A 25,561-nucleotide genomic window follows, 5' to 3' on the forward strand; every position below is an offset into this window, starting at 1 on the left:
CACTTTCTCTCTTATGACAAAAGAAAAAATGATTGAAAATTAGTTTTGTCTAAGCTGGTCTTGGTCTTTTGGATCACTCACCACTCACACTCTCTCATACACACACTCATTCTCACTAACTCACTCCCACACTTTCTCTCTCAATCACTCACTTGCTCACTTTTTTCTCTAAAGTAGTGAATGAAGGTGAGAGATTCACTGACAAAAGAAAAAATGATCGAAAATTCGTCTTGTCTTGTCGAAAGCTGGTCTTGGTCTTGTGTATCACTCTCTCACACACATTCTGTCATTCTCACTCACATTCTTTCTCTCTCATTCACCTGATTTTCTCACTCGCTCACTTTTTCTCTTTCCAGTAGTGAAGGAAGGTGAGTGATTTACTGAACAAAAGATATTCTTGAAAATTCCTATGGTATGTCTTGATCTTTTGTACAACTCCCTCACACTCAGTCACTACCACTCACTCACTTCCTCTCTCTCTCGCCTCTTTCCATCCAAATAATATTCGTTTGTTTCCTTTAAATTGCTTATTTCTGTACAGTTCGGATCACTGGAATCTCGGATTAGGGAGAGATCACTGTTCATTCTGCCGATTTTCGAAATTAATAAATATACGAAATAAATTTAAAAAAAAATTCCTTTTTCGTTGTAAGCAGATATTAATCAGTGACAATGAAGATTGTCAAGTATCAGAGAAGGATGATGTCATAATTATCTTTTGTTGAAATTGAACAAAAATAAAATAATAATTGAACTTTGACTGTAAGATCTGCAGACGGCGATCGAACCGGTGACAACGGAAAAAATTAACTCATAATGATAAATATCAATTGGAACTATTTTTTTTTTTTTTAAATATATTTTCGTGATATGAATATAGGTAGGTTAGGTAAAATATTTTATTTTTATTTTTGAATCAGATTGGAATTAATGAAAGAAGGGCATTTTGCGTGAATGCGTCTGGGCCGATGCGCCTCGACGATCCAAATAGTTTTTATAGAAGAATAGGCGATATTTCGTCTTTAATTAAATTAATATTCAATGGGTAGGGCCGAGTAGGAATAGTTGGGGACTAGATACACAGATAGACAATGATGCGGAAGAAAGGCATTTAGTCGAACAGTCACTGTCGGAACATTGCCAGAGGGAAATGCAACAGTGCTGAGGACAACCTCTGTGTTTATCTCGCCCCTTCCAGCTGAGCCGACTCGGTCAAAATGGCCGACCCTTCGACCGACTTGAAAATCGAAAAGGTGAATTCTCAATAGCGATTCTAAAAGACTTCTGTGAAAATTGTCTGTCAGTCTTTTCACTTTCGACACCTTCTCTCTGACAGTTTTTCTCTTTTTCCGTCCCGCCGTCACGGTCACTCGTCCGGCGTGGAGCGTCGTCTTTCGAAACTGTCCGAAAGTGTTTTCAGCCCGAGAAGAGCGTATTTCTTCCGTTTATCTTCTGTCTCGGACGGTTTCCCGTTCTTCTTTTCCCCCCGTCGACACCGCGTTCTTGACAGCGGGCGTAGCGGTTTCTTGGAATAACCGATAAAAATAACCATTACAACTGATTTCGGTTGTTAATCTTATTTGATCCGCTTCGCCGTTTACATTGTCTTTCGGGAGATGTTTCCCCCCGTTGAAGTTTCCGACTGTTGTGTCAAACAACAAATTATGTTGTGAAGATCATGGATAGCTTAAATATCCGTTCTAAAAGTCGAAGTCCGTCGCCTTGTCGCCTTACTTCTACTCCTAAAGGAAACAACGTTGGGTAAGTTTCTTCTTTTTTTCAAATTTAACTCCGTTTATTCTGCTGTTTATTATATACAAAACCTTTCCCACCAATAAAGTTAAAATGATAAAGCATCGAATTTATTTGGGCATGTTATAGTTTGTTTGTGGTCAGTGACTCATAGACTACAAAATAGAACAATTGGAATGTTTCTCACGAATTATTCAGCATTTTTATTTAGTAAGTTTAAATGAAAATTTTATATCGTAGATTGCTTTGCCATTTAAAAGTATTTTTAAAACGCTTTTCCTGTGAATCAGTAAACATAAAAAAATTACAATTACTTAGACAAGACACAATGCTACTCTCTTCAAAGTTACAACGTACTCCAGACCGCATCTCACGACCTTCAAATAATCATTAAGTAACGGTCACTAAACACCACACATTACAACGTACTGTTTAGTTTCTGCGCACTCTGACTTTTCTTACATTGAATTCTTCTTTCTTGGTTCTTCTCCAGACCAAACTCATACTCTTGAGTTGGGATAATAGCTCGCTCAGTTGAGCAGCGATTCGGTTATAGAATCTTGTTCTTGATACCTGCAAGACTGGTTGTGAAACGGGCCTCGGTGCTAAGTGCCGCTATGATGGCATAATCTTTGATGAATCGGCTGTTCTAGCTAGTCAAAAAAACTTCATGCTGATTCCTAAGCCTCAAATCTTAGAAAGTCAGATAAGTCCATTGATCTAAAATCAGTAAATGGCAATGCTACTGAAAACTCGATTTAGCATTCAAGTACTTTGTTACTGCCCATCTTTTATTCTCCAGTATCTGAAGCTTCTGGGTCGATGAAAATAGAAGCGTGCCTTTCCTTTTCCTTACAAAGGATAGGGATAAAAAGCGGCCACAAGGGCTTCTGCACCTCCAGCTGAGTTGATATATTGTCCTCCGTTTTTTTATAACTTACTGGCCAGTTTCAGGTTTTTAATCGACCCCCCTAACCTTGCCAGTGGCTCCTTAGACCTCTTTTAGACGAGGCGCTTTGGTTGATTCAACTAAGCTGCCCAGTAGACTCTCAACTAGTTTACTGCTGTGTGAACTCGTCTTTGCTGGTTTCACACCAAGTAACTTGTGGAATCAACCTCTTTTCCCAGTGGGAGGTCAGTATAATGTTAGAACCCGAGAAAGCAGCAGCACTTCTTGTGCTTGCTCTTTTGCAAAAAGAGAAGCAAAAAAGGAAGAAACCCAGTAAAGAAAAGAGTAGATTTATCTGTTGTTCTAAAATTGGGAAACAGGCGCTTTCTTTCAAATACTGTTGTGCTACTTCCCTCCAAGCTACGCTTCTTATAATTTTTCACTATACTCCTCACAACTCATGCCCCATGTCACGGGACTAATACGAATATCTTCAATGAACTGCTCCACTTTAAAACTTGCAATTGCAATGCTTTCCGAGGTAAACTCAGTTGACTCAACTAGGCGACTGGTGTGAAGGACGAATGCCAAGCAGTGTCTTTTGATTTGAGTCAACCAGAGGGGATGAGTGTCTTCTGGCCACCCACCTAGGAGGATGAGTTGACTGCATGTGAAGGGGTTGGGGTGATTGCCAAACATTTTGCTACCATGTTACACTCCTTGACACCCATCTATTTAACTAGTTGAATCAACCAAGAGTCAAGGCAAGAACCTGCACGTGCATAGACCTTCACAGAAACATAAAATATACTTTGCAGTCTCTTCCCCTTCTTGGCAATATCTACACAACATTTCTTCTATCTATACTTCTATCCGGTGCATGTGCTTTCTTAAGTGACAGTGCCCTGTCATGAGCCCAGCCAGAATCCTGGTTGCGGTTGCCTTCCGTTATTCCTTTGTAAATTTTGGGGATGGCCCTTCTATGAAACTCTTCACGTACCTCATACCTGCGGTATTCTACCAGGTTTTGGACTCTTTAAGGATCCATTTTAAGATGTATCCTCTTTTGTGACTGGATGCTAGGCCGCAGTAGTTTCAGACCGAGAAAGTCCAACATGTCAACCTTTTCGTTGCCCCTATGCCCTGAGTGGCCAGGGACCCATGACAGGGCCGGGAATAATTCCTAGCCTTTTTATTTCCCTGATGCAGTGTTCAATCGCTATGATTTCAGACTAGAAAACTAGCATATTTACCTAGGTTACCATCTATAGTATCCTCCATCACAGAATGGATCCAAACAGAACAAAAGGAGAAGTGGATAAACTCTAGCGGTGGTAGACAGCAAACTTATGATGAAACAACCCTCACCAAGACTGGCACTGCTACAATTGGAGAGGGATAAACTCAGTGGAGTGGTAGGACTACTAACCGGTCACTGGCATCTGAGAAAACATCTACACAACATGGGCATGTACAATGATGATCCCATCTGTAGATTATGTAATGAGGAGGAGGAAACAGCCAACCATATCATCTTCGAATGCGAAGTAACAGCTCAATGGAGATTTAACCTAACATATGAAAAAAATTTAGGGATGAAATTGTAGCAGTGACAGTCAGTGACCTGATACTTCTAAGGAGAAGGATTGAGTCTATTGCACTGAACTAAGGAACTAGGGAGGTACAATAGGCCACAAGGCTGCAGTGCCTGGTAGCACAAACCCTGCTTCTTAGTATCCTTATTACCATACCATAGGTTTATCATCAGCCCTTGTTGGTTTTGGAGCCGTCAGTGTGGTCCATGTTTGACTGTACTGGTATCAGTATCTTGTACTTTTTAGTAAAATTGTATTTTGGAGTAGTGGCATTGATTGACATGCCTAACATGGCATCTGCCTGTATCTCCTCCCTCAGTATCCATTGTTTATTTACATGGCCTATCCTTGCAGATGGTTGTCCATTTATGAGCCTGTAGGCTGCTGCTCTGGCTTCTCCTTGGATTAAAATATGAAGTGGTGGGAGGTTTAACAGCACCTCCAGGGCCACAGTTGTCGTTGTGGTGGGTGGATAATTGGTGAGGCATATTTTGTGAAATAACTGAAGGGAAAAAAAACGGTAGAATTAATTTTGTAATAGTATTGGACCTTTTGCCGGGTTTGCTAATGTAATGAAAGTGTGGTGCAGTACAACTGAAATTACAAAGTTAACCTGATCAGTCTTTATGAAGGTTTGATAATCGCTCCAGTGACATTGAGACAAGCTTGTCTTTGAGTGCCACTTAATAACCTGATTGCTTTGGCCTGCAGAGTCTTCGTCCACCATACCACCAACCCATATGTCAACATTGGTCTTAAGACGCATGTGTATAGCCATAGGGTCAGTTTGGGGTATGATCCCCAGTTTTTGGCGCAAAGCCTTCTCCACCTCACCCAGGCGATTTTGGCTCTCTGGGTGGTTTTTGTTAAATGGGGACTCCATGTGAACCACTGGTCTAGTGTGATCCCTAGAATGCCCTCCTTGGAAAATGGGGTCAGGGTCCCAGTTAGGCTTGGAGACGTTAGGCTTCCTATTGTCCTCTTCCTTGTGAATGGAAACGTTCCTTAGATGTTCCATTTTATTTTTATCTTCTGAGCTTGAAGTATGACTAGCTCTCGATTGATGTTTTAATGACCGAAATATTCCTTGTACATCCCGGGTCATCCTTTGTTAATGCCTCTACATCATTTTGTGTCTTTTCTTTCCCTCAACAGTTTCACAAACTTTTATCGTCTATACTTTTCCTCGACAACTCCCTACATTTTGTGTCTTTCTTTTCCCTTGACAGTTTAGTAAAAATTTGTCGTCTGTCCTCTTCCTTGACAGCTCCGCACATTTTGTGTACTTTTTCTTCCCTTGACAGTTTTGCAAATCTTTGGCTTCTTATCCTTCTGATCCTGATCGCCCAGTCCCTCAGTGGACTATCCTGCGAACATATAAAATCCTTGATAAAGTACCTAAAGAACCGTTCGTTCTTCGTTGCCTTCTATGCATCTTTTTGCTTTCAGTATCTGAATCTTCCAGACAGTGGAAAAATAGTAGCATTTCTTTCCTTTTTCTTAGACTTTCCATTTTGTTCTCTTATATTCTGAGCTTGAAGTATGTCTATCTCGAATGATGTTTTATTGACCAGGATATTCTTTGAGCTATCCCAGGTTGTCCTTTGTTTACATTTTGGCATATGTCCTTCCCCTTGTCAGTTTCATAAACAAATGCTTGGCAACTGTCCTTATTTTTGACAGCTTGCCACATTTTGTGTCTTTTCTTCCCCTCGATAGTTTCGCAAACCTTTGGCATCTGTCCTTTTTGATACCACGACTTATGAATGTCTTGTGTCTGCCCACTCCGACCGCCCTCTTTGTTTACCTCCAGCCCTTCGAACTTTAGAGTGTGGCACCTTCTCCAAGCTATTTTTTCATACCTTACACTAGGGATGTACTGTTACTTGGTCCATATTTCTTTGACTTCTGCAGTGAGTTGAAGTCTTGAGCTTGGTAGTTTCCGATTACTCTGGGTTCACTATACTTACAGTTTTGATCTGTTAAGCATGTTTAGGTATTTCGCCAAATTCAGAAATGGGTCTAATCATCTATTTGGCATGTCCGTTTTGTGTAATGCTACCAACACTCATGATTTTGAATGATTGAAATGAAAAATTGCCTTTTTTATATTATAGTTCTAGAGTGCATAATTTATTTAACTGATGCTTTTACAATAGTAATTTCAAATAAAGTAGAATATAAATCCCATCTATATATCTTTACAGTACAAGATCATCAATTGCACCCAGTTTAAAAATGAGTGAAAAAGAGGTAGAAGCCATGAAGAAAGTTCTATAATTAATGTATTCTAATAAGTTTTGTGTATACAAAAATAATAAAGTGTAGTGTTGAAATTTTTTTTAGATATGTACTTATTTTTTTAAACATCCTCTGTAATCCAAATTTTCAAGTTATCCGAATATCCCCTGCAATAATAAGTTTGGATTACTGAGAGAGCTCTGAATTATATTATTTTTCCTAGGCTGTTTGTTTTAGAAGGCAGGTAATTAAATCAAAAATTTAATTTAATTTGTTAATTAATGGTTTGGTACCTTATGAGCCATAAATCATGCATTTCACTTCTAAAAATTTATAAGGATTCAGTGAGGACTAATGTTTTTGAATAGTTGAAAGAATTTTTGAACTTTTCTCCAACATTAGTTGTATTGTAATAGAAAAAATTAGCTAGAGAATTTTATCTTTTGCACTGATAATTCTGATTACTTTATCTATGAACAAGGCTGCCTTAGATCGTATTGTCTATTAATTGTGCTTTCTATTTATTTCTTTATTGTTATATTATTCAATTGATAATACATTTAAAGATGTTTTATCTTTTTTTAAGACTTATGGTGATTTAAATTTCTTATTTTACATCTTGTACATACTTCATAACTCTACAATGAATATTCTTTATTATATGTGTGTGTCTAATTGTAACGTGTTTTGATTTTAAAAAGGTTAAATGATGGAAGGATGAGTAGATGCAAATCTCCCGTAACTTCAAAGCATGAGAGGTGCAGTTCCACCGACGCCGGAATAATGAGGGATTCTTTCAATCACGGATCTTCTATCGAAGATGCATCGCAACATGTAGTTCAGCATGAAGATGAAATGGTAATAAATGTTGATATGTTAGAATTTTATGTTTAACAACTTGAAAGGTTTAAGTGCAGTTCTTAGTCTTGGATTTCAGTCTATTCTCTTACGTCCTTTGTCTTTTTATTTTTGCACAATACACTAGATTTGAGCATTTTATCCTTTATTCACTCACACACAAAGTATAATCAATTTTGTATTTTTACTTTTAGTTTACATATTTTTTTATATTAATTTTCTTAGGCCTTTTTTTTAGAAGGTAGGTAATTATTTCTAAAAAATAATATACTAACATACTAATAATAACTATAATAATATAATCCATTGATCTGATTTTCATAATTATTACTAATTAGTAAAATTAGTTTAAAATAGTCATTACTTTACTGCATCTGGACCAGATTTGTGATGTTATGTCATAAAAATTAATACCTTTAAATGTCCATTTTTGCAGAGGATTCGCTACTTTGCATGCAAGTTAATTAATTGTTCAAAAAATAATTAAAACAACAGGGGGAAATAGTTAGAAGTTACAATACAGAAATATATTAATCCATTTACGTTTTAGTGGTCAATTGACCAAGTTACTTTTTTCACACTACACGACATTTGAAAATGGCAAAATGAGGGAAAGTTCGAATGGTTGTAGGTTGAAGTCATGATAGCCCAAGTGGTAGAGTAGTGGCGTATTTAGCCGAAGGTCGTGGGTTCGAATCCCGCACGTGACACTTACCTTTTTTATCTGAACCAAGACCTTGCATAGAAAGAATAATTAATTGAAAACAGTAATATATATTATAATATATAAAAAGAAAAAAATGGTTGGCTACTATGGCTTAAATTGGTAACTTTGCTATCACCTCGGGTAGGCAACTATGCTGAAATATAGTAAATGTACTAGTACTATAATTGCCAAATTAGTAGATAAAAAGGAAAACAATAAAAGTATAATAAACTAATGTTGAAATTGTAATTATAACATCGACACCATTGAGATTCATAATTTACCACAAGATAGGTAGACCAACAAAATTGAAAAATGCAATTTTTCACATTTATTACTTTTATTTGGTGCTGACAATATCTTCATGGACATTTTTGAGTTTTTAGAAAGAGCTGTGCACTTAATCTTTAAACAAGTAGTATAAAATTTGTGAGTGAGTTCTCTAAGTTTCCCACAATACAGTAAATTGGCATATATGAAATTGTATTTAAATTTCCAAGAGATATAGAAGTCATTAATTTGTGCGTTAACAGGCCATGTCTCATGTAAAACTTTTGAAAAAATCTTTATTTGTCACTTGCAATAAAATGTAAATATATTTCAATAAGAAAAAACAATGTAATACTAACAGCACTTGTGATATCAGTAGAAGAGTGGTTTAAAAAAATGTTTGGTAAAATATTAATTTTAAACTTTAAATTTTTAATACAATGTTTTTTGTACTACACTAATATCATTAAACATTATGTTAAACTGTATTTTGCTAGGATGGGAGTGTTCTCAATGGATCTATGGACTTGGGAGATGACGGCGATGGGCGCCGGGCAGCTATTGAACACATGCAATCCAAGATCTCTCGTACAAGGGATCTTATTAAAGGAGAACAGACTGCTAGAGATGGTTAGTAAAATTTATTAATAACGGTACGATTTAAAGAGGTAATTATTATCTTTTCCTCCACAAATGTGCATACAGAGTAATATCAGCATAATGAATTTTATGAATTCTTTTGAAAAAAAAAATCATATTTGATCAATTCATTAAAATTTCAAGGTTATTCTATACCGTGCCTTTGAAGAGCATTTATTTTCCAAGGCTATTATATTTTCTAAAAACTCAAAGGCAAAAACAAACCCAGGTACTCATATTTATTTGTTTATTTTCCATAATAACTAGGTATAAAAATTAATAGTTAGCTAAAACATAAAACAAAAATAATTTATATTTTACCTTTATAGGGTGTTACTTATTCTTTTACGCTATTTAGGTGAAAAATAAAGAAAATCTGTTCATTTTCATCACTTCCAGGGCCAACTTGTCGAGTGAATTCAATGGTTTTTTACATTTTCTTTGATGAAACAACAAATTTGAGTAATAAAATTGATTATTAATTTTTTCTTAAAACGTGGATTTAAGTCGAGAAGGCAGATGCTTTGGCACTTAGCATCCGTTACAAGTCCTGAGTGTTCCATGCTGTACCATCCACGAAGGTCTAGTGGTTTAGGGCCACCAGAAATCTCGATTGAAGAGAAGGTTGTGGACGACTGCACTGTACCATAATTAAAGAGTTTCATTGCTCTTACCGCACTACAGAACCATTACAATGGCTTCCTTGATAAGTAAACTCCAGATGATCCTTAATGTAAGGTTGAGCTGTCAAACAGTCAACCGAAGGTTTCTTGTGAAGAGCTAGTCTTTAGACATCCCGCACAGGTTCTAATACTGGAGAGGCATCGATAGAGATGCAACTGTTCATAAATCGTCATTGTTGGACACTTGAACAATGGGGGGGAGTCAATCAACAACATGCATGAGCCACTGCCTTTTCAAACAATAAGTTAAGGTGTGGGGTGAAATCAATGCCCAAGCCTGTCCCGAACTGATTCGTACAGAATGAATCTTTGAAGTTCTTCTGGAAGTTGTGGTCCTATTTGCTCTATTTATTGGGAGAACTTCGTGCTAACACATGACTCCATGTGGCTCGAATTATCATCCATTACTTAGAGGATGTGGGGATTACCACAATGAATTGGGCAGCACATTTTCCTGACATGACAAATTGACGGATTAAACATTATTTGCCGCCTCGAACAATGCCGCTTCATGCCACTCTTGTTGAAGAATGTTTCATAATTCAAAATCTGATTGCTTATTCATCCCATACCTAGGAGACTTAAGGCCCTCAACGAGGCCAGAGGTGGTAATACGTGTTATTAAGAGCAAAACCAGGTAATAATTTGTTAATTAAATTGTAATTTATCACTTATGATTTCCCAGTGTTTTGGTGAATTTTCTTTCGAACCATAATAATTAAATAATTTTTATTAAAACACGAATTGCTGATCTTGATATAATAAATAATTACATAATATAATATAAATTGATATAATAAAAATACATACAGTTTGAAATAAACAAAATATGTGTGTCTGGTTTTGTCTTTAAATGTATTTAAGATATAATCTTACCATCATTATTTAGTGATTTATTACGATTTTATTTTATTTTTATTTTATTAGTGTTTCGCTATTTCAGATAATGTAAATGAATACCTTAAACTGGCATCAAACGCTGATAGAGGACAGGTTCAGCGTATAAAAGCGGTGTTCGAAAAGAAAAACCAAAAATCTGCACAGTCCATACAACAGCTTCAGAAAAAGTTAGAAAGTTATAACAAAAAGCTTAAAGAACTTGAATCAAAAGCTCTCCATGGTGCGAGCCACCATCATCACCGGCAGCCAAGAGAAGTACTTAGAGACATGGGACAGGGTCTGAAGTAAGTACATTGCTTGATTTCTCATTCTTTATTGTAAACCATTTTTTATTTAAAAAAAACATTAATATTTATTCATTTTTATTTATCTTTTTATTTTTAATTGGTGTTTGCAGTATTCGTCTATAAAGCTCTCATTAAATACATATTAAAAATATTTGGTCCATTATCAATTAATTTTTTATTTTTATTTTTTTATTCATATTATGTTTTATTTTATTTTATTTTGCTTTAGACATGTAGGAGGTAACATCAGAGATGGTATTACAGGTTTATCTGGGTAAGTTTACAAATGTTGTGTGTAAAGTTATTGTCAACTTATAGATGATATCAATTACTGTGATTTTTTTTTAACCAATAAAACTTGTAAATGTTTTGTATTCATGAGTGTGCGTTTGGACAAAACACTGTATTTTATTAATAACTGTTTAAGTGCATGATCGATGTGTTGACCAACATGATAAAAATTCTGTACATCTAAATTTTGAATATATGTATATTGTATTGTAATTTTTTCCAGATCAGTAATGTCCAAACCGAGAGAATTTGCTCATTTGATCCGAAACAAATTTGGTAGTGCTGACAACATTAATTCTTTGTCAAGTAAGGTTTTTTACCGTCTTTCTTATTCACCCATTTAACACCATTTACCTCTTTTTGCCTCCCTGGACATCAATATCTGCCAGTGAGATTTAGTTTAGATAAATTACAACTCAAATGATATCCTGTTTTTTTTTTCTTCAATGTGGTACTACATCCGTATATAATTTTGCTGTGATTGGCATTCTCTGGTTCAAAATAATGTAACAGAACTTCAGTCATTTCTTAACCCTTGGGTGTGTTTAATTATCTTTGTTTTTAAAACTATAAACAAATTTTCATCATCTGCAGAGGTCAGTCCTTTCTATGGATCTGCTATTTCAGTTTCTATTAGTTATTTGAAACCCTCTTCGTCGTTATTAAATTTATCATGTCAACATTGATGAAATCTGGAAGATTTGAGGTAATATCAAGAATAGATTCAGTTTCATAAACTTCTGACGTCCTTGATTCAGAAAGTAGAACTCCTGTAACATGTTGACATACACTACTCGGGAATGAGATTTTGTGTGTTTATCGAAATAAAATTCCATTCCTAGATCCACATTCTGGATCAAATTGTAATTCATAGTTCTTTTCTCAAAGAGAAGGTCCTATACTTCACCTTTCTCTTGTCAGATCTTGCTTCAGATGGTTCAGATGTGTGTATTCAGCTGTCGATTTGAAGCACTCAATCAGGCTACAGTATCAATAAGTAAGTCGTTTTTCTTTTGGATCCCATCTCTCATCAGTCGGAGCGCCCTTCTAGGTCTGAGAGTAGGGATAATCTCTGTTGGTCGTCACTTATTGAACTTGACCTAAGTGATGAGAGTCCTATTGGCATATTTTCATATGCAAGCACATTGGAATCAAGCCTCTCAGGGTCCATTTGGATGTTGAAAAATCCATTTTCCACCATAGCTACTTTCACCAGTTAGCGCCCGCCTCCCTGTAGGATATCTCCTATGTGGTGGTGTGGGCCTTGTCTTCTTTTTTGGAATTTTTCTTTTATTACTATCCATTCTTTAACCTTTAAGACATTTTAATAAGGTTGTTGCATATTATTGTTCTTTTCTCATTGAAAAACATATTTTAGAAACTCTGCCTTGAGGTTTTATCTTTTTATTAGGCCCGATGCACACATGCGGCTTTTTGACATTCATTCTCGCTGAGGTGCCGCAGCAACTGAAGTACTGCAAATGTATGCTTATGATCACCAAACAGGATGGATGTCATTGCGTACATTTACAAACAAAATAGACAAAATTTTCATCTTTAACATTCCACATTTCAGATTATTTTTCTATTTTTGCATAAATAACTCGACATCGATTTTATCTGTCAGTGCAAGCAGTTCTGACAGCAGTGAGAAGTCCAAAATTGAAATGGCAAATGGGAAGAATACAAATATGGTGTTCAAAATTGTGCCAAGTGACACCATTTTGTTTAGATGCCACGGCGATCTAGAGGGAAATGCTAGGAAAAAACTGGACAGTGTTGTTTACTTGACATTGTTTTACTGGGCAGTAAAAAATGGCACGTGTGCTTAGGCCCTTGAGATGTTTTGCCTTGAAGAGGGTATATACCTTTTTTGGCAGCGTTGATAGGGGGAGGGTTACAGGTGGTTTTGGTTCATGGGTTTTGTTTGCTTGTTTCATAAAGTTACCCTGACTATATTAGGGTAAGGCTAAATACAGGCTGTTGGCTGGTTCCCGAAATGCTATGTTAAGAGAAACTACTTTACCCTTGTGCCGTTAACTTTGCCATAGTTGTCTTACAACTCAGATTAGGTTCACCAGAGCCCCTTTTTGCCTGCCCTGAGATCTTGACCATTTTTTTTTTCTTGTCAATAGAGGAAAGAGGTACCTAAGCTAAGCTAGGGTTATACATTTATTTCTTATAAGGATACTAGGAATTGGTCGGTGTCTCCCAATCTTATGAAAAATACTCTTAGAATTTTGAGATTATTATGTTTTAATGTTTTTATGTATATTTATACATTTTTGTAGGAAACGGAGAATCTGATTCCCTCGAAGATGAGAAGACACACCATGGTAGTGCTACTCTTCCTGGTGGATGCGGTTTAGGCTCTGGTTTAAAATTTACATCAGAGGTAATATAGACATTTATTATTTAATTTAGTATATAGTTTTGTAGAAAAATTAAAATATTCTAATCCTGAAATAAATATTTAATTTTTAAATATTTAAATGTGAGATTTCCTCCTGGTCTGTGGAGTGATGAGCATGTAATCTCTCTCTCTCTCTCACACACACACACACTCTCTCCTCTCCCTCCCCCACAGTAATGTTTCATTCTCCTTTAAAATTCTCACTTCTTAATTTTTCAAACTAAGGTTCACAGCACCGAAGCCAGGGTTAAGGCAGACAAAATCATCACCCCGTAGTGTAAATAATTTGGCCTATTACCCTAATTAATTATACATGAACGCTTTTTCTTTTTTTTAATTGATTTATTGCCTTTAGAGTTGTTTCATTTGAATAATTTATATTAATTGGTTAATTAGGAAGGCTCAGAGTGTAGTTCAGTAACAAGTGAATCGATGCCATGTGGAGGTACAGGAGGACATGGTGGTGGAGGGCACACGACAACATCACCACCTTCTTCGACTACTCACCCACCTTCTGGTGGTCATACTCCAAGTCTCGAAATGGTTTTCTCTGAGCTCAAGTCGAGAAAACATGAAGCCGACCAATTCAGGGAAAAATTAGATTCTTTAAAGGTTAGAAATGGTTTTGAAATATATCAATTGACAAATTGAATAATTGTAATTTTTTTAGGACATTATTCATAAAGAAGTAGCTTATTTAAACCAAGCTTTAGTCGAAGAGAGATTCAGATGTGAACGCCTCGAAGAACAAGTAAATGACCTAACCGAACTCCACCAAAATGAAGTTGAAAACCTTAAAACAGCAATATCTGATATGGAAGAAAAAGTTCAATACCAAAGTGAAGAAAGACTTAGAGATATCCATGACATTCTAGAATCTTGCCAGACAAAAGTTTGTATAAGTACATTATTTTAATTCTTGTTGTATATTGGAAAAAAAATTTTTTTTTTTTCTAGATATCCAAAATGGAACATCAACAAGCACAGCATCAACAGTATCTTACTCTGGAAGGACTGGACAATTCAAATGCTAGAGCCCTGGTTGTTAAATTAATTAACGTCGTTCTAACTGTACTTCAAGTTGTTCTACTGTTAGTTGCAACTGTAGCTGGGATTATTATGCCATTCCTCAGAACTAGGTAAATATATGTGTTGCCATCGTTATTCTTTTTTTTTTCAATATATTTATAAACAGATTATAAGTGGTTATAATGAAAAGTGGGTTAAGTCCAAAATCGAGTGCTGGATAAAATTTCCAGCAAATTTTTTTTTTCGACTCAACGTTAATTCGTTGAAGTGATTTTGATAGTTTTCCATGTGTATGTATTTAACTCAATTATCACAATTTTTGATTTAACTGACTGTAGAACTATATATTTCTATATGTTATGAACTGTGAAACCTCTCTATAACGGACACAAAAGGAAGTTTTTGTTATAGAAGGGTATCAGGAGGGAGGAGGGGGTCATAAATTTAAAAACAAAATTTGGCCAGGGCTGTGTCGGAGGTACACGGCTGTTGTTTTAACATGAAATGCCTGTGAGTCTCTTTTAGTGTTTTGGATTGAAATGATTGATTCCATATCAAATTTAGTTATAACATAAAACAGACAACGAATGGTATAATTTATTTCAACTTTTGTTCAATGATGATGTCATTTTTGATGACATTGACTTGTTATATGAAAAGTAAGAGGCTTATCAACATAAATATGATTCTATAGGCACGCATTCTGATGAGGTAGCTGTTGTTGTGGATCCACATAGAATGAGTCTTCTAGTGTGGTCAATAGTTTTTCTCAAGTTTGTTGAATATGGTTGGAGCAGTTGATAAGGACATAACTTAACATATTTCACTGACACTTTGTGATCTATATAATATGTGCCATATATTAAGTCACTTTAACTTAATGTCTGACTTTTACGTCCTCCAGGCATATGTTGCCAAATTTTTTCTTGAGACTGAATCACCGCAGAGACTGATGGTATGGCTGATGATTTCTTTGCAGCTAAAGCTCTGTAGGTTTATGTAAATTGCAGAATCTCCAGCTGCAAAAGATCGTGCCATCAGTTGTTCAGACAAGAAAGATGGCCGATCTCTACAATATTTTTTTTTGCTATTACATAATTCAAAGCCAAGGAGCTCAATCCAACTTTTGTTAACTGCCATTACCATTTGTCATTACCAATATGTCCTGAATGAACTACCAGAGTTGATCAAAAACACTGCAATAATCATACCAAATGGATATGAAATAATATTTTCAAGTCTTTGGCTGTTACATTCCAATGATCCTGCATCTCATCAATTTGAGTGCTGATCAGCTGAGAGACGTCTTCAACATCTGTATTTACTCACACGTTCAAATTTTCTTTCTCTTTTCTTAGACACTTTAATTTTTCTAAAATTATTTCTTACGATTATTTGGAAATCGTGAGATCCGGTCTGGTTTGACGTGGGTTTTAGAAAAATATTTTTATCATGCCAACGTTTCAATCTTTATTGATATCATCTTCAGGGCCTAGGATTTACAAACATTGTTTAAATTTAACAAATACGTGTAAGATGTGGAAAAAAAGTGAATTTATACAATTCAAAAAATCCTTTTGTATTCAATCAAAGTATTTCTACTCAAAGTGTTTGTTGTGTTAAGAGTGCCAGTGAGATATTGCTGTTTTATGTTTTTATACGTTGGATTTTGAAGGGGTGGGGAAGGAAGTCGGTATAGAAAGACATTTTTATAAGTCAGCTTCTTTGAGGTGAAAGGAACCGACAATGGAAAAAATGTTGGTAATGGTTCGGCTATATTATCCTTTCAGGATTATATAGACAGGGATTATTAGGGAAAGGAAAGCCAAATTGTTGAAAAATTAGACTATGTAGAAATGTTAGATGTGTGGAATGTGATGATTGTTTTACATGTTATATGTTTTGTGCGATGTGATGATGATATACGTATGTTATTGAATTTGATGATTATTATATTGAATTTGATTAATACTCACACCAGACCGCATCTCACAATTGCCGAATAATCATTGACTAACGGTCACTAATCATCACACATTTCTTACATTGATTTATTAATTTATCATCTATTTATTAATTTCTTAGTTTTATCTTATAATTCTAGAATGAATATAAACTATACTATCCATTTTTATCAATGTAAGTGATAAGAAATACGATGACAATTTGAATTATTAGCATACTTCCCTCTTCTCAATCCTCCTTTAAAATAATCTAATTGTAGAATTTTTTTTCTAAATAATAGTTAACGTTATTATTCCTTAATATTTGTATTTTTTCGGGGATTGCAGTGGCATTTTTTAATTAACTTTTAATTGACAGCCCATGGCTTTTTTAATTGAAAATAAGTTCGAAAGAAGAATTGTAAAGCGGCTAGACCCCTTGCCGACGACTTGTAGTTTGACATTAAGCCCTCCTGTATAGCAGTAATTATTTTACTTATTTTTACTACTACTTACTACTTTCATGAACAGGTTACGAGTGCTGAGTACAACTATGCTTGTTATTGCGTTAATAGTTGTCGCAAAACAATGGCCCGAGATCTCTGATATGTCAGCAAATTTATCAACTCGTTTCCGAATGATGCTGTCTAGGACCTAGTATGAGGTGAGTACCATTAGTAACGTCTATCACAATTGCATTGATTCTTACTAGTTAGTAAGTTGGATGAATTATTTTACACTTACTTTTCTTCTTTTACTTTGTATATACTAGGCAATTCGTTGCATAAACTGGCCCTGTTTTTTTCTTTTTTAATTGTTACCTCTATCTCGAATGTTCTATGCCCGTTTATTGTAATCTGTATTGCCTCTATTGTTCTATATTTCTATACTTTTAATAGTTACATTTAATGAATTGGATGTTTCTGGAGGTGAATGATCCTAGATAATTATTCCTGTCACTCAGACAAAAAACAAACAATTAACAAAATGAAACTTGTTGAAAATGAAAAAAAAAATGTTAGGCACCAGTCATTCTATTTTAACAACTAATACAAAAATAAAGAGGAAGAAACCAAAGATATATAATAAAAATAAATAAATGATTATAACACCCCAGCAAAGGAGGAGAGGAAAGCTGAAACTTAATGTATTCAACTTACCCAGAAACCCCTGGAACCTCATGGAGGGTTGGTTTTTTGTTAAAGAAAGTATAAGTTGTATTAAATTAAATCTTAACAGTTAATTAGTTTAAATAAAATTAACGATTTTGATTAAGCCACAAAATTATTTAAAAAACGAACATAAATATGTGTTCTGCACTACTTACAAACTAAAAAAAAAACCTTATACAAAAGACTTATCCAAGTCGAATACACAAAATTTATTTTTCTGGTGACCGCTGGTTTTTCCGGATAGCTCCCCCCCCTGTGAAAAAGTTGTCTTTATTATAGCCCCAAATCCCGTTCTAGGTATTCCTCCTGATTCCTTGCTCCTGGATGCCTTTGGCTATGCATAAGGAGGAAAACCCGGGGCACCATCAATGTCCTCTTTCTTTCCTTGACTGTTCGCCTCCTGATTTGCCCCAGACGGTGGAAAAATTTTCTCATAGTAGCCACAAATCCTTTTCCGGGGTCTATCCTGATCAGTCAACCACGAGGTGGAAAATACGGTGAAACGATGACACCTATTCCCAATCTCCTTGGGCCTGACAGACTCGACTTCTCCCCAGCCGTTGACCTCTTATCGCTCCTCTTGTCTGCCCTTTCTCTCTACTTGCACTCCACACCTTTTTTTCCCCATTTTTAAGTTTTTTTTTTACAAAACCAACCCTCATTTATATATGACCAACTGTCCTGGCTTGGCTGCTTTCTTGTCCCTGGCTTTCTTCTCCTCTCCAGGGTTAAACAATTCATATGTTTTGTGTACTGGTCAGTGTGCCACCAATGTCGTTGCTTTCTTTTCTTCTTGCACAAAGTAGCCATAATTAAAACTGTATCACTCATATCCACAATCAAATACATACCTTTCTTCACACAGACATGATTATTATTCTATAAACAGAGCAAGACTTTCGTTGTTTTTCTATGGATCAGAAATTCGTTGAGTGAAAATTTTCAAATAACAGCTTGGTTTGCAAAGTATACACAAGCACCTTAACAAGGTAGCATCCTGGCCCCATGTTGTGTACATGCACGCTGACCTCCCTTCCTGTATAACTAACTTTTTTTATAGGTAGGCATGAAGAGTGGGGAAAAAAAATCCCTTGCCTGGTTCTGGACATTGTTAGATATATGTCACATATATTTTTTATTAATTCAACCTTTTATTATTTTTTTTATTATTATTATTTTTTTTTTTTTTTAATTCGGCTTGATTCTTTCCAGTAAATTAGCAAGGAAGTGGTTTTTGTGCTTACAAGGAAACTTCGTTGCAGTGCAATTTTAGTGGACTGAACATGTGATATAAAAAGAATAGTAAGTACATTTGTGTAACAGTACAGTGCTTTTTTGTAACTCAAATAAACAATATAAGTTAAGGGAATGTACATAGCTATAAAACCTCAATTTGTGTATATAAAAGAACTTAGTAATTATTTACCAACAGATTAGTTTCTCATTTTTCATCATTTATACATGTTAAATTAAAATCTTAACACAAAACCGTTCTGACAAAGTTGTGTCAAATTATTAATCGATGAACGAGGTCGTGTCAATAAATAGAAAATAATTTTTAAACCCTATATTTGAATTTCTCTCCTGAGTTAGATAATTTATTATTATTTTTATTTTATTTTATTTTTTTTTTTTTGATGAATTGATAATTTACATTTTAAACATTTCAAGGTTATGCTTTTTATTCATTTTGAACTCTTTGTAAACGGCAATAACAAAAATTTCAGAAAATACACCTATTTTTCTTTATTTTGTCTTATTTACTTGTTTATAGCAATTGTATTCACCAAAAAAAGTCTAATGTTTTGTATTTCAACATACTATTTTACAGCTCAAGCATTTTTCTTTTTTTTAATTTATGTATTTATTTTTTTAAATTATAAATAAATATTTATAATATTACAGACAACCCAAACCATTTACATTGTTATCTACATATATTTTTGTATTATTAATATAATGACACGTATCCAGTTAATTGTAATTGTTGACAGGCCAGTAGGCTATTGATATGGTTTTATTTTAAATACTTGTCATAATTTCAAGTAAAAATCGGTATAAACATAATTATATGTTAATGTTTGATCAATTGCAAATAATTGCAGTTTTCTTTACTTAACTGGCACAACACGATGGCATGCAGTTTGAAATAAATTTCTTTAAAACAATATCTCTGAAATAAATTAAATTAAGAAATCAATTTAGAACAGATTTATAGTTAATAAATTGTATGCTCTTTTATTTTATAATGAATTATTATTTATTTATGGCAATGTGGAAGCTTTATTGAATGTGATATTACAAATATTTCAATTGATTATTGATTAAAATGATTTAATATACAGTTTTTTTATTTATTACCATTGTGCCCATGCTCTGTCTACACTCAATAAAACTAGTATATTATTTATGAGTTGAGCCTATACTTCTCGTAGTAATTCTAGCTTTTGTGTAATTTACAATAAACAAAACCTTGAGAATTACCCGCCCCGGGTGTTGGCAGTCCGGGGTCAGACCTCGGTCTTATCTGTTCAGCCACCAAGAATCTAGGAGCTATTGGTAAATAGGTCATTGCAATTTCAGCTCCCAACGAAATCGTTCCCCGAATCCAAACCCATCCTCACCCTGACTCATTCTTAAACAGATTCTTTCTTATTTAAGGGACAACGTTCACTTAGGATGTTGGAGTACTTGGCATTCCTCCATCACCCCCTACATATATATGACTTATCTAATTGAGAGCTATAAGGTACTAAATATTCCACACTTAGCCCTCATTCCACTCATTCATGGTAATAAATATAGTTAGTCTCAATGTACAAAGAAGTAAAATAAGTTGAACTGGCATACGGCCACTACTGAGTCTGTCTTCATTCGTGGGTTTTTTGTTTGAGTTATTCAAACGCGTTTCGGCATTGCGCCATCTTCAATGAAAAACTGTCATTTTCAGAGACAGTTCACCGATTCACAGATCAAAACCCATCATCTACTATAAATAAAACAAGGTTATTGTAAGCGGGCGCTGATGCTGTATGTAATATTGATTAGCTATAGGAGGACATTTAATCAATTTTTGTGTGATGGGAAGGTAGGTTTGAAAAATGCAACAAACCAGAGAGATAGTACTCATAAAAATTTGTTATTACACTGATCTGTCTTAATATTGCAATAAACAAACAAAAAGACAAGTGGTTAGAGCAGCGGCGTATTGGGGCGGAAGTCGTGGGTTCGAATCCCGCTCATAACATTCAACCAAATAATTTTAGACTCCACACATACACACACTCTCAGCCTGCATTTTTTTGTGTTGAGTACAATATCCTATAAATAGAACTATTAATTTTCTATTAAAGAATCAAAGAAACAGAAAATATAAACATATAATGAAAATAATAAAAGGCGTAGAAGGATTACATACTTAAAAATTTAAATTAATTATGCTTTTTTTTCTAAGGCGTTGGTTGAGGGACATGAGCGGGATTCGAACCCACGACCTCCGGCTCAATACGCTAATCACTCTGTCCACGTGCCGAAAGTCGTGGGTTCAAATCGCGCTCTTGACACAAGCGGTGGTTCATCTCAACCAAGACCTTAAATAAAAAAATAATTAATTTAAATTTTTAAGGATGTAATCCTACACCTTTTATTATTTTCAGTACATGTTTATATTATATTTTCATTTTCTTTGATTCTCTAATAGAAAATTAATAGTTCTATATATAGGATATTGTACGTAACACAAGAAAAAATGCAGACTGAGATAACATTTTATTTTTAGTGATGAAGGGAGGCGAGGATTGACAACAAAAGTAATTCTTATATTCTAGACTCCTCACTCTCTCTCTCTCTCACACACACACACACACACACACACACACACACACTCATCACATTAATTAAAATATTTTGGTCAGTGAATCGGACGGAAAAAGGTCGTTTGCACACAACAGTAAAAAATACTATTTCCTATGAGATTGTAATTAAATTTGTAGGTGGGTAAAGTAAAATGAATAAAAGTATATTAAAAAAGAATTTATTTCCTTACATAATCGACATTTGTAAATTTTATATTTGCCTTTTTATAGAACTTTTTGAAAAAAATAACCCCTAAATGAAACACAATAGAGAAAAATATATTACTGTTTATTATTATTTAATTTATTTGGAATTGTTTTTTGATGTTTCCTTGCATTTAAGGGTCGCTTTTTCTATTGCTTCAATAAAAGACGCTCTAACATTATTCCTTTCGAGATAATAGAGACCTTCACACGTAGAGCCTGTTAAAAAAAAAAATTAAATTTGAAACAGAAAGAACGATTAAATTGTTATTGAGTAATAGTTTGATTAGTGACCTGCTGGTGAAGTTACATTGTCTTTTAACACTCCGGGGTGTTCTCCAGTTTTAACCATCGCTCCAGCACCTACTACAGTTTGTGCAGCCAATTTATAAGCAAGTTCCCTTGTCATGCCCATTCTCACCGCACCGTCAGAAAGTGCTTCTATGACTGTATAAATCTTCACACAAAAAATAATTAAATTATAAGACAAAAATTGTAATATTTCAATATTTTCTTTCTTGATTTAATTATTCAATCTGTAAGGATTTATTTTGTATTTAAAACTTTAACTTAACTTAGTTTATTTAAAATTTTCTTTATTGCTTCTATTTTTTCACTTATTTTTAAGCAGTACGCATATTATTCTTAATACAGGAAAAATGTAGGCTGATCTAACATTTTATTTTTAGTAGTTAAGGGAGGTGAGGCATTCACTGAACGAAAGAAATTTTTGAAAATTCGGACAGTGGAACTTGCTCTTTTTCTGTCTTGCTCAATTACTTCCTCTCTCTCTCTTTCACTCTCTCTCTCTCTCTCTCTCTCTCTCTCTCTCTCTCTCTTCNTATATATATATATTTACATATGCTGGTCCCGATCCGCTTAGAGCAGTTACTGCATCAAATAAGTACTCTGGCACTTCCTCACAAATCCCGACTGAATCAAAAAGCCTTTTTGTTGTGTTGCCATCAGCCTCGGTTGCTTTTTTTCCTTTAGCGAAAACTGTCGCTCCGGACATTACAAGCGCAGGTGTGTTTGGCATCACCCGGATTACTCTCGTTTCCTTTGGTAATGCCTAAAATTAAACTTATAAATAAACAAAATATAAAATTAAATGACAAATTTGATATGGTTTTTAAATAACACCTGTCATTGTAAGAGATTTTACTGATTAATACATTTTAAGATTTATTATCCACGGTTAATTTTGGTATGTAATTTAGACATATTATTTTAAATCCATATTATTATAGAGAAAAGGAATTAATTTGTTATCCTTACATTTTCTATTTGTTCAAGTGTTACACCCATTGCTACTGAAAGTATCAAGTTTTTTGGGGTAACTGTATCCTGTATTTCTTTTAGTACCAAAGGCATAATATTCGGCTTGACTGCAATTATGGTTAAGTCACTTTTATTCACAACGACTTTGTTGTTAAATTCTATGACTGCGCCTATTTTCTAAAAAGTTAGAGATAATGACATTGTTAAATTTCCAATAAAAACAGTTTATACATTTAGGCCGTCCACAGAAAACTTGTCTTCAGGAGCGCAGCTTGCGGTTACATTACTTCCTTTTGTTATGCCTAAACAAAACATTATTATTATTATTAATTAGATATAAAAATTTTCATTGGATATATACTACATAGAGTAACACAGTAGCCAAGTAGTTAGCGTGTCTGACTAGTATTTACCATGCATTTCTGGGTTAAAATCCCAGCAAAGCCTACAAATTCTTAATGAATTATAATATGAAAAATATATTGTAAAGTGGTTCGACCCCTCGTCCATGACACCTGACGAGATAGTTGGAGAATCACTGTATATAACTATCATAATAAATTAAGCTTAATAAATTCAGACAGTTTAAATACATCTAGACGTTATTCTAAGAGAAATAGTTATCATGGAGCAAATATATCAATTTAGTAGTTGAAAAATATTTTCTAAACAATTCAATTTAAATGGAATATAATTTTTATGACTGGATTATTCAAAACGTATTGTCTCCAATAAGTCTGATTGAGTGAAGTATTGTTTAAAAAAATACAAGTGTTGGATATTAATCATTAGAATATTTCTGAATGAAACTTTTTTCTTGTTCTGGAGTTCTTTGAATTTAAATTTTGCTATTCTAAATTGATGGTTAAATCAAAATACATGGCTATCACCATAAACCGTACTTTGGTACTTCGAACTGGCGAACTGGACAAAAATTCAAGAAGTAAGAATTAAAGAAACCATTATTTGGGGGGTGAGAGAGAGAGAGAGAGAGAGAGAGAGAGAGCGTGAGTGAGAGAGGGAGGGAGAGAGAGAATGAGAAAGAGAGAGAGAGAGAGTGAGGAGTCTAGAATATAAGAGTTACTTTTGCTCAGTCAATCCTCGCCTTCATCGCTAAAAATTAAAATATTAGATCAGCCTGCATTTTTTCTTGTGTTAAGTACAATCTCTTATATATAGAACTGTTAATTTTCTATTAGAGAGTCAAAGAAAAGGAAAATATAATATAAACATATAATGAAAATAATAAAAGGCGTAGAAAGAGTGAATGATTGGAGAGCAATGAGAGAAAGAGTGAGAGTGAGAAAGAGAATGAGTTAGAGATAGTAAATGAGGGAGAGTGTGTGAGTGCGTGCGGGAGTGAGTGAGTGAGTTAGAGAGTGAGAGAGAGAGAGAGAGAGAGAGAGAGAGAGAGAGAGAGAGAGAGAGAGAGAGACTCATACAAAAGATCAAGACTGTTTTATGTTATATGAATATTATTTTACTGCACAATTCTTTTATAATTTTATTATCCAAAAATTAGATTTGTCAAGTTCTGAATTAAATTAACATTATTATATTTTTTTCCTTGAATAAATGATATTTAATTTAACAAAATATGACTTAAAAGTAGAAAATAGTTGAAATTCCAATAAATTATGATAATTTACTGCAAGATGATTAATTGATAAGATACGAAATATAAAGTGTGTGGAACTAAATGACCCATCTGTTTGTACAATTTTATTTCAAATTAAAGAGCATTCGCCTCCCCTCGTCAGTCATAAGTTTCTAAACTATACACAATTACATACAATTTCCGTATACAAACAATACTTTTCTTAATGTTTAGAAAATTGTATGTGAATCTGTATGCCATTGAAATCGATATCAAAGAAAGTTGTACAAGCTGACTTTTAGTTCCACCAATACATACTTTATATTTCATAAATTAAATGAAATACCAGCCCAAAAAAGAAGAAGAACTATTAGATATTAAATATTTTTATGTCTACATTAGCTTTACTCAGGGAGAAAATCACTAAATTAAAAAATTTGTTTAATGGAAGTTAACGAAAAAACTTATAATATATAATACCTGCTGCTAAAAACCCTTTAAGAAGGGCTTGAGCCAAACGGCCACCTCCAATAAATCCAATATTCATTTTCTTTTGGCTGATTAACTAGTTATTATACGTCTTCAGACATTTTATCTTATCTCTTACTGTGTTATGATTGATTTTTTTTAAGATATAAAAATAATTGTTCAAATCAATATAAATAGATTGAACCTATTCAGCTCTATTTATTTGGAATAATTTTCTCAAATGTAAAACATTAAATTTTGAAATAATAAACTTTATCAACCTTCAACACCTCTTACTGTCATGAAGATAATTATTTAAATAAAAATACTTTTATGTACAGATGAATATTTTCATTTTAATGTGAAAATATTTTTAAAAAAATTTTATTGTCTATAAACTAAATGTCTTGAAATATGTATATTTTTATTTTTTAAATGTATTATTTAATAACTCATATTAAGCAGACCTTAGTTCTTTGTTCAATTAAC

The 25,561-nt window shown here is 34.0% G+C and overlaps 2 protein-coding genes across 4 annotated transcripts; one reads left to right on the forward strand and one right to left on the reverse strand.

Moving 5' to 3' along the window:
- Positions 1-973: 973 nt before the first annotated feature.
- On the forward strand, positions 974-19,209 carry LOC106674227 (transmembrane and coiled-coil domains protein 2). 3 transcript variants are annotated; one of them, XM_014406840.2, is made up of 12 exons: positions 974-1,761; positions 7,179-7,335; positions 8,809-8,941; positions 10,577-10,817; positions 11,050-11,094; positions 11,335-11,417; positions 13,403-13,506; positions 13,921-14,136; positions 14,195-14,416; positions 14,482-14,663; positions 17,028-17,160; positions 18,881-19,209. In XM_014406840.2, the coding sequence occupies exons 1-11, from the start codon at positions 1,679-1,681 to the stop codon at positions 17,152-17,154; spliced, it is 1,593 nt and encodes a 530-aa protein (XP_014262326.1). In that variant the 5' UTR covers positions 974-1,678; the 3' UTR covers positions 17,155-17,160; positions 18,881-19,209. The 3 variants fall into 3 exon arrangements, with proteins under 3 accessions (XP_014262326.1, XP_014262327.1, XP_014262328.1); XM_014406841.2 differs by having other exon boundaries at positions 975-1,253; XM_014406842.2 differs by lacking the exon at positions 974-1,761 and adding an exon at positions 1,880-1,962.
- A 2,553-nt stretch (positions 19,210-21,762) lies between these two features.
- Positions 21,763-25,190, reverse strand: LOC106674303 (pyrroline-5-carboxylate reductase 1, mitochondrial-like). Its single transcript, XM_014406945.2, has 6 exons — positions 25,085-25,190; positions 23,239-23,309; positions 23,005-23,184; positions 22,586-22,798; positions 22,021-22,183; positions 21,763-21,945 (listed from the first exon to the last, which is right to left on the reverse strand). The coding sequence occupies exons 1-6, from the start codon at positions 25,149-25,151 to the stop codon at positions 21,827-21,829; spliced, it is 813 nt and encodes a 270-aa protein (XP_014262431.1). The 5' UTR covers positions 25,152-25,190; the 3' UTR covers positions 21,763-21,826.
- Between the last annotated feature and the right edge of the window lie 371 nt (positions 25,191-25,561).

This window comes from Cimex lectularius, unplaced genomic scaffold (assembly GCF_000648675.2).
Source record: "Cimex lectularius strain Harlan isolate CLEC.00 unplaced genomic scaffold, Clec_2.1 scaffold264, whole genome shotgun sequence".
Taxonomy (NCBI): Eukaryota; Metazoa; Arthropoda; class Insecta; order Hemiptera; family Cimicidae; genus Cimex; species Cimex lectularius.

Excerpts from the sequence above, each read along its gene's own strand:
- LOC106674227 (XM_014406840.2), top strand. The coding sequence starts at position 1,679 with ATGGATAGCTTAAATATCCGTTCTAAAAGTCGAAGTCCGTCGCCTTGT. Across the intron at positions 1,762-7,178 it reads CCTAAAGGAAACAACGTTGG|GTTAAATGATGGAAGGATGA; the intron begins GTAAGTTTCTTC and ends GATTTTAAAAAG. Across the intron at positions 13,507-13,920 it reads GTTTAAAATTTACATCAGAG|GAAGGCTCAGAGTGTAGTTC; the intron begins GTAATATAGACA and ends TTGGTTAATTAG.
- LOC106674303 (XM_014406945.2), bottom strand. The coding sequence starts at position 25,151 with ATGAATATTGGATTTATTGGAGGTGGCCGTTTGGCTCAAGCCCTTCTT. Across the intron at positions 23,185-23,238 it reads TTTCTGTGGACGGCCTAAAT|AAAATAGGCGCAGTCATAGA; the intron begins GTATAAACTGTT and ends CTAACTTTTTAG. Across the intron at positions 22,799-23,004 it reads CACTTGAACAAATAGAAAAT|GCATTACCAAAGGAAACGAG; the intron begins GTAAGGATAACA and ends GTTTAATTTTAG.